The sequence below is a fragment of the Pelodiscus sinensis genome, chromosome 1, assembly GCF_052426305.1.
Source record: "Pelodiscus sinensis isolate ZL-2025 chromosome 1, ASM5242630v1, whole genome shotgun sequence".
NCBI lineage: Eukaryota > Metazoa > Chordata > Testudines > Trionychidae > Pelodiscus > Pelodiscus sinensis.
In genome coordinates, this window is record NC_143052.1 from 359,651,501 (window position 1) to 359,660,823 (window position 9,323).

The 9,323-nt window shown below is 48.7% G+C and overlaps 1 protein-coding gene across 1 annotated transcript; it reads right to left on the minus strand.

Annotated features, from left to right (window-relative positions):
- Nucleotides 1-8,375: 8,375 nt before the first annotated feature.
- LOC142819363 (olfactory receptor 52E2-like) lies at nucleotides 8,376-9,323 on the minus strand. Its single transcript, XM_075905888.2, has one exon. It carries the CDS (start codon nucleotides 9,321-9,323, stop codon nucleotides 8,376-8,378), a length of 948 nt encoding a protein of 315 aa, XP_075762003.2.

The following is a 9,323-nucleotide window of genomic DNA, read 5'->3' on the forward strand; positions in this document are numbered from 1 at the left end:
TGGCCAGAGATACAGGAGCAAACTTACCTCTGTGGCAATGGCCCAGGGAAGTTTAATGGCTCTGCAGAGCACGTGGTTCACTCTGCATTGATCATGCCAACGTAGGTCTGGGTTTGTGGAGCAGGGCAGCTTAAGAGAGATGGGATCTGTGAATCCAGACACCAAAGAGTCTTCCCTGGGACTCCCCGCTCAAAGCGGCTGCGTCCCCACCTCTCTCAGCCCAGCATCTTCAGCAGCGTCCCGCGCCGAGAGCCGGCACAGGGCTGTGCACTGTTCATATAGCTCCGTGCCATCCCAGGGGGGTTCGCTCAGCCCCTAGGGGAGAAGCAGCATCTGGATGTAACCAGCCTGGACACTGGGCTATTCATCCAGCTTGCAGCACAAACAGCAATTAAAGGACCTTCCCACAGGGAGAGGAGAACTCTGGGCTAAGCCACAGAGGAATTGGCTGTTCCTTGTTTACTTGAACATGGAATTTGGTTAGTGAGAAAGTTCGGCACCAGGCCTAGGTCTGAACAGAATGTGGCACCTGGGAGCACCCAGAGTGGAGGGTGGGAAGGAGACAGAGCCACGTGGAGAAGGTGGCTACGGGCAGGCCCGGGCACTTTCAGCAGGCCCACGGGGCTGTCATGTAGGGGCGGGAGCGCAGCGACTCTCCTCGGTCACTCTCCTCACACTGGGCAGCCCCTTTCCTGCAGGGCCGTGGAAGCGCCTAGCACAGGGAAGTCCCTCCCAACACACCCTCATGTGGTGCGACACACGGAGCCACAGGGAGAGGTGGCCTGTCTGTGCTCATGGAGACAGTGACAGTCACAGCCAGAGCACTGAGGGAACCGCAGGAAACATAATCAAAGTCTGAGGCCGATGCTCTACAAGAGAGAGGGGCAACCTAGGCTAGGGAATGAGCCACACGTCACCACTGAGAACAGCCTCTCTCCAGCCTCTTTGGAACCCCCCTTCAGGGAGTTGAAGGCTGCTCTCAAATCCCCCCTCACTTTTGTCTTCTGCAATCTTAATAACCTGAAGCCCCTCAGCCTCTCTTTGTAGGCCATGTGCTCCAGCCCCAAATTATTTTGGTTTCTTTCTGCTAGACTCTAAGGCTACGTCTAGACTGGCAGGATTTTCCGCAAATGCTTTTAATGGAAAAGTTTTCCGTTAAAAGCATTTGCAGAAAACTGCGTCTAGATTGGCACTGATGCTTTTCCACAAAAGCACTTTTTGCAGAAAAGTGTCCGTGGCCAATCTAGACGCACTTTTCCTCAAAAAAGCCCCGATTGCCATTTTCGCGATGAGGGCTTTTTTGCGCAAAACAAATCTGAACTGTCTACACTGGCCCTTTTGCACAAAAGGACTTTTGCCCGAACGGGAGCAGCATAGTATTTCTGCAAGAAGCACTGATTTCAGACAGTAGGAAGTCAGTGCTTTAGCGGAAATTCAAGTGGCCAGTGTAGACAGCTGGCAAGTATTTGCAGAAAAGTAATCGCTTTTACGGAAAAACTGGCCAGTCTAGACACAGTCTAAAGGAGCACTCAGAGACGATAAAATAATTGCGGAGATTGAACAGCAACAAGTCACTGCGACCAGATGGCATTCACCCAAGTGTTCTGCAACAACTCAAATGGGAAATTGTGGAACTATTAACTGTGGTTTCTAACCTATCCTTTGAATCAGCCTCCATACCTAATAACTAGAAGATAGCTAATGCCACGTCAATATTTAAAACGGGCTCTAGAGGTGATCCTGGTACTTACAAGCTGGTAAGTCTAACATCAGTACTGTGCAAATTAGCTGAAACGATAGGAAATAAAAAATTGTCAGATACATGGATGAATATAATTTCTTGCTAATCTGCTAGAGTTCCTTGAGGAGGTCAGCAAATATATGGAAAAAGGAGATCTAGTGGATATGCAAATATGCGGACAAGGGGGATCCAGTAGATATAGTGTACTTAGATTTTCAGAAAGCTTTTGACAAGGTCCCTCACCAAAGGCTCTTGTGTAAATTCCATGGCCATGGGATAAGAGGGAAGGTCCTTTCTTGGATTGAGAACTGGTTAAAAGACAGGAAACAAAGGGTAGGAATAAATGGTAAATTTTCAGATTGGAGAGGGGTAACTAGTGGTGTCCCCCAAGGGTCAGTCCTGGGACCAATCCTTTTCAACTTATTCATAAATGATGTAGAGAAAGGTGCAAGCAGTGAGGTACTTAAGTTTGAGGATGAAACTAAACTGTTCAAGATAGTCAAGATACTGTGTACAGATGTGGTCTCCTCCCCTCAAAAAAGATACTTTGGCCTTGGAAAGGGTTCAGAAAAGGGCAACTAAAATGATTAGGGGTTTGGAACGGGTCCCATATGAGGAGAGGCTAAAGCAACTGAGACTTTTCAGTTTAGAAAAGAGGAGACTGAGGGGGGATATGATAGAGGTCTATATAATCAGGTGTGGTGTGGAGAGGGTGAATAAAGAAAAGTTATTTGTTAGTTCCCATAATAGAAGGACTAGGGGACACTAAATGAAATTAATGGGTAGCAGGTTTTAAACTAATAAAAGAAAGTTCTTCTTCACACAGCACGTAGTCAACCTGTGGAACTCCTTGCCAGAGGAAGCTGTGAAAGCTAGAACTATAAAGAAGTTTAAGGAGAAGCTAGATAAATTCATGGAGGTTAGGTCCATAAAAGGCTATTAGCCAGGGGGTAGGAATGGTGTCCCTGGCCTCTGTTTGTCAGAGGCTGGAGAGGGATGGCAGGAGACAATCACTTGATCGTAGTCTTTGTTCCACCCCCTCCAGGACACCTGGTGTTGGCCACTGTCGGCAGACAGGCTACTGGGCTAGATGGACCTTTGGTCTGACCCAGTATGGCCGTTCTTATGTTCAACAAAATGGGAAATTAAATTTATTGTTGATAAATGTAATGTAATGCACAATGCACATTGGACAAATACTCCCAAATATACATAAAATATGATAGGGACAAAGTTAGCTACAACTACTCAAGAGTGAGATCTTGGAGTCATTGTGGAAAGTTCTCTGAAAACATCCACTCGGTGGGCAGTGGCCGTCAAAAAAGCAAACAGATTGTTAGCAGTCATTAAAAAGGGAGAGAGAATAAGACTGAGAATATCTTAGGGTATGTCTACACTACCCCGCTAGTTCGAACTAGTGGGGTAATGTAGGCATATCGCACTTGTAAATGAAGCCCGGGATTTGAATTTCCCGGGCTTCATTTGCATAAGCGGGGCTCCGCCATTTTTAAATCCCCACTCGTTCGAACCCTGTGCTGCGCGGTTATACGCGGCACGAACTAGGTAGTTCGAACTAGGCTTCCTAGTTCGAACTACCGTTACTCCTCATGGAAGCCTAGTTCGAACTACCTAGTTCATGCCGCGTGTAGCCGTGCGGCACAGGGTTCGAACGAGCGGGGATTTAAAAATGGCGGAGCCCCGCTTATGCAAATGAAGCCCGGGAAATTCAAATCCCGGGCTTCATTTGCAAGTGCGGTATGCCTACATTACCCTCCTAGTTCGAACTAGGAGGGTAGTGTAGACATACCCTTAGTGCCTCTATATAAAACCATCGTACACTCACATATTGAATACTGCATACAGATGTGGTTGCCTCATCTCAAACAAGAGATATTGTCTTTGGAAAATGTTCAGAAAAGAGCAACAAAATTAATGAGGGGTTTGGAATGGATCCCATAGGAAGAGAGATTAAAAAGACTTGGACTTTTCAGTTTAGAAAAGAAGAGACTACCAGCCATTATTTAGAAATAACTTTACTAGTATCTACACAGCCAAACCGCTATTTAGAAATTAATTCAGAATAGCAGAGCACTTATTTTGAATTTGGTAAACCTCATTCCATGAAGAATAATGTCAAATTCGAAACAGCTATTTCGAAATAAGTTCTGTGTAGACACTTATTTCGAAATAGGGGTCCTCCAACCTTCCCAGGGTGCCCTGGTGGCCACTCCAGCCTCAACCGAGAACACTCCTCTCCCTTCCCCCCCTCCCTGGAGCCCTTAAAAGGATTGACTCTGGCCATACCGCCTGTGCCAGCTCCAAGCCTGCCAGCCCAGAGCTAGCAGTCACTGCCCCTGACCCAGTGGCCCCAAAACATAAGCCAGCAAGCCATGGGCAGCCAGCCCTCCACTGTTTCCCAGGAACAGTCTGCCAGCTCCCAGGAGCCTGTCAGGGCCCTGCCATGGCCCACAGAAGGTGGGCGCCTTCCAGGTTCAGGGCAGACATCATGGACATTATTCAGGTTTGGAGGGGATGCCCCCAACATCCATGATCTCCGCACTAGACAGAGGAACACGGCCGTCTATGGCAGGATAGCTGCCAGCCTGGCCACCAAAGGCCACATGCGAACCCAGGAGCAGGTTCACATGAAAATCAAGTTGGTCCGGTGAGACCCCCAACCCTGAGCCCTTCTTTTCCTTGCTTCCCACTTCCAGCTCCCTCCTCCCAGGTTTCCCCCTCCCCTCTCTCCTCCCTTCTCCCACCTTCTTTCCCCAATCTCACCAGAATTTCATTTCCCGCCCCCTCCCCAGTTTTGTTAAATAAAGAGAGTTTGTGTTCATGAAAATATGTGTATTTTATTTGACATCAGGAAGGGGGGTTAGGGAGGGGTAAGTGGAAGGACATGAGGGAGGAATGAGGCACAAGCCCCCAGTGGGGCAGACCAGGGAGGCTCTTAGTGCTCCTTGGGGTGGAAGCTCTCCCCAGGGCCTCCTGGATACTGACAGCCCCCCAATGGACCTCCAGGCTGGTAGCCTGAAAGAAGTGCAGCCAGGCTCACAGCAACGTGTCCACAAGAAGCACCATAGTGCCCAGGGGCAGCTCTGGCTCATGTTGCAGAGTGCTGTGGTATCTCAGGTGAGGGCAACCAGAGCACGCAGAGACAAAATGCTTTGCTGTCCCTCATCGAGGTAGGCAAGCTAGGAGGGAAACCGGCTGTCTGGGGTCGGGGGAGGGAGTTCCTTTAACACAGGCCTCAGAGAGCCTCAGGTAGCAGCCACACAAAGTAACTCCTGACCTGATGCCCTGCTGGACCTGGTTCCGGCCGCCTTAAATGTGATTCAGCATCCACTCACTGTGGATGCGCTATTTCAAAAGAGCAAAATGCTATTTCGAAATGCATTTTGTGTGTAGACGCGTTATATCGAAATATTTTATTGCGAGTTAACTATTTCAAAATAAGATGTTTCGAAATAACGCTGTAGTGTAGATGCACCCTTACTTATTTTCACAATATAAGTACTAGGGGTCACCAAATGACATTAATAGGCAGCAGGGAAGCGAAAGCACAATTGATTTTCTGCAGTCCAGGATGTGTATTTTGCTGCTCTCCTGTCTTTCTTGGCTCAGGATCCTAAACACAATCTCTGCTGCCACCCACCTCTACTTCCCCTATTAGTTCCTCTCTGTTTTGGAGCAGCAGGTCAAGGTGAGGGTGGGTCCCTGGATGGTTCCTTCAGCATTTAAGTTATAAAGGGCTGTTGGAACTGGCGAATTGCTCAAATCTGGGGCTCCTTACAGCCCCCAGATGGGTGACCTTCCCAAACAGGCCACAGACCAGTCCCACAGAGCGCTTCAGCAGCCTGCCTGAAGCCTCACGAGCAAAACCCCTCCAACATCCCAGCAATATCCATGCCCCAGATGGCTCCGGGCCTCATACACTGGTGGGGGGTATTAGAACCCAATCCCACCTACCCCGAACAAGTTCTGTCCGGTTCCAAGAAACCAGCCACAGATCCCTGGTCAATTTACCCTTTGGACCTTACCCACAAATCACGCTGGGCCAATCCTTTAGCATCTAACATCTAAAGGTTTATTATTACAATAAAGAAAAGCATGAGAATGAGGTTGTGAAAGGATAGTACATTACATGCATCGAATCTCCCAGTCCTCCATGCAGGCTCTAGCAGAGATGTTACAGCTGTTGGCTTAAAAGTCCTTGTTGCGCATCCTAGGATCAGGATGGGTCCACAGTTCTTCCTGGCTCTTTGATCCCCATCCATCCATTACTGCCTCTGGGATGAAGTGCTGAGCTGAAGACCAAGATGGAGTCCACCACATGGCCTATTTATCCCTCCTTCCTGGTTTCTTCCTTGCTACAGCAGGTCACCTGGCCAGCGGCCTATCCATGAGTTCCCTGCTGGCAGCCCTCAGGTGTCAGCCCCCATTCTTTAGGTGTGTTCTTGGCCCATTGAGTGCCATTGTCCCACAAGGCATCGCTAATTAGCATGTCCATAGGCTGGGCTCTGCCCAATGCTCAACCACATGCAGGGAAATATTCAGTATCCACATAGATTACAGATTCCTAACTACACACACAGACATTATACAATCACATGACCAGCGTACCTAGGATTAGCAGACAGTGAGCTTCTATTCAACACCCCACATGGCCCCTTTTATACCATTTTTGGGGCCAACACTCCCACCTATGGGTGCAGCAGTGATCTGGCTACTTCCCTCCAATTCGGTAACGTGACAAGGGGCAATAACTTAATGATGGTTCCTCACTCTCCCTACAACAATGCCCCTAAATGTACCAGAGGGAAAAGACTGAACTAAGGGGAAGTTCTGGTCCGAGGAAGGAACTAAAAAGCCTGCTTGAAAAAACTCAGTTGGACAGAGCTTGATTGAAACCTCAACTCGCACATTAGGCACGGGCAGTAATTTTCTTTTTCTTAGTAATAGAGATGTAGCCGTGTTAGTCTGATCTTGCTGAAACAAAAGACAGGAGTGTGCAGCACTTTAAAGACTAACAAGATGGTTTATTAGGTGATGAGCTTTCATGCGCAAGACCCAGTTCCTCAGATCAAATAGTGGAAGGGGTGAATTCTCCAACTCCCAGTTCTGGCAGAGCCGGGCTGGGGGCTGTTCTGGACAGTGGCTTGAGGGCTCGTGAGCACTTAAAGCATTAAAGCGTCACAGCCTTACAGCTGCACTGGGAACCCTGGTCTTTCCTCTGCTGAGAAATGGGTTCAATGGTTGCAAGGTGGAGCCCTGGCACCTCCTCGCTCCCCAGCAGGCTAACGTTATGATAAAGCCCCCAGGATCAGCCAGAGTCCTGACATGCTGGAGGAGCAGGGGACAGCGTCTGTGCAGGGAAGTGGGTTCCAGCCCATGGAAGCTGATGCCCTAACAAATGTGTTCGTCTTTAAGGTGCCACAGGACTCCTTGCTGTTTTATAAGCAACACGTACAGATTAAAGGCGATTTGCCAAGAAATAAAGCACAAATGCCATCTTGATTCTATAAATTTGACAGGAATGCACGTAGCCTTTTCTAGGTTTTCTTTCACACTTAATAACCTTCTTTCTGTGGTTTTTAGCTCTGAGGGTATGTCTAGACTACAGGCTTTTGTTGACAGAAGTTTTAAATAATCGCGGCTTCATTTAAATTTAAATAGCTGCCGCGCTGAGCTGACAAACAGCTAATCAGCTGTTTGTCGGCTCAGCACACTAGACTGGACACTCCCGCGCTGATCTGAAAGCCCTTTATCGACCTCCCCGTTATGCCTCGTAGGATGAGGTTTACCGGGGAGGTCGATAAAGGGCTTCCATGTCAACAGGGGAGCGTCCAGACTGCCCCGATCTGCCAACAAACAGCTGATCGGCAGAGCAGAGCAGCCATTTATATTTAAATGAAGCCACAATTATTTAAATCGCAGCTTCATTTCCCTTTGCCGAACAAACAAATCTACATGGCTCCGTCGATGGAGCCATGTAGTCTAGACGTACCCAGAGTGTCTAACAAAAAGTTCACCAATCTTCAATAAACAGGCCAGGATATCTCTGGGATCATTGGCTGTAGCCTCTCCACTGGGGGCTCAGTCAGTGGTTATCCGAGCCTCCATGAACACCGCTGGGTGCGGGGCATGTCTGTGGATGTTGGGGTGAGGCAGACTAGGGGCCTTTACCACTTGCAATTCACAACACAGGAGAAGGCAGAGGACTCAGCCTTCTCTCAGCTCTAGCTGCCATCATGAGTGGCAGGGGGGAACCTATTACAATGGTGATCCAATGAGTGATGGGAGAGGAGATGAGCAAGCAGGAGGAAAGGACACTTGGAAGAGGCACAAATCTGCCTGGAGCCCAAAGGAAGGTGCGGGGCAGTGGTGCGGCCTTTGGGAAAGAGGTGGGGTCATTGTCGGGGCCTTGGGTGTCCAGTTATAACATAGAAACCCTACAATTGAATGAGTTGCATACAGATCCATTCTCCAAAATGTTACACTTAGAAAGAAATATCAGGAAAGGATCTAATTGTTCTTTGACTAGCCAGTGAGTCATTCAGGGAAGCAAGCCCAGCACCAGCCATCTCGGCACGGAGCTCAGTCTGAGAGCCAGAGCACCAGGGGAAAACACTTAGTTCCCTTTCAGACTAACAAGCCGGAGCAGCCTGGCCCGGATTTGTTTGGTCCTCACTCCATAGATGATGGGATTTATCATGGGCGGCACCAGGAGGTAAATGTCAGAAATAAGAATGTAGACATGCAGGGGTATATTGAGGCCAAAGCGGGTCGCGAGGGAGCCGAAAAGATTTGGAGTGTAAAAGGCTAAGATGACACACAGATGAGAAGTGCAGGTCCCAAAAGTCTTGAGCCGGGCATCCTTTGTGGGGAGTTTGAAGATGGCCCTGAGGATCAGAATATAGGACACAGAGATGAAAAACATATCCAGAACATCCCCACAGAATAGCACAAAGAGGCCGTAGTAACGACTGACGTGGATGTCGGCACATGCCAGATTCACCACATCCATGTGCTCACAGTGCGTGTAGGGGATAATGTTGGTTCTGCAATATGGCCACTGCCTTGCCAGTAAAGGAAAGGGCAGTATAAGTATGGCACCTCGCAGCACCATGGTCAGACCGATCTTGGCCACCAGGGGGTTATTCAGGATGGTGAAATGTCTCAGGGGATGGCAGATGGCCACATAACGATCCAAAGCCATGGCCACCAATATCCCAGACTCAATCACAGAGAAGGAATGAACAAAGTACAACTGGGTGAGGCAGGCACTGAAATCGATCTCTCTGGAATTGAACCAGAAATTGCTGAGTATTGTGGGTAGTGTAGATGTGGACAGGACCAAGTCGGTGATGGCCAGCATGCAGAGGAAATAGTACATGGGCTCATGGAGGCTTGGCTCTGTCTTCACAATGAACAGGATGGTGAAATTACCCAAGACGGTTATGCTGTACATGGCACAGAAGGGGATGGAGATCCAGACATACATCGCTTCCAGGCCAGGAATGCCCAGCAGGATGAAGGTGGAGGGGTTGGTGAACTCAGTCATGTTGGAATCTGACAT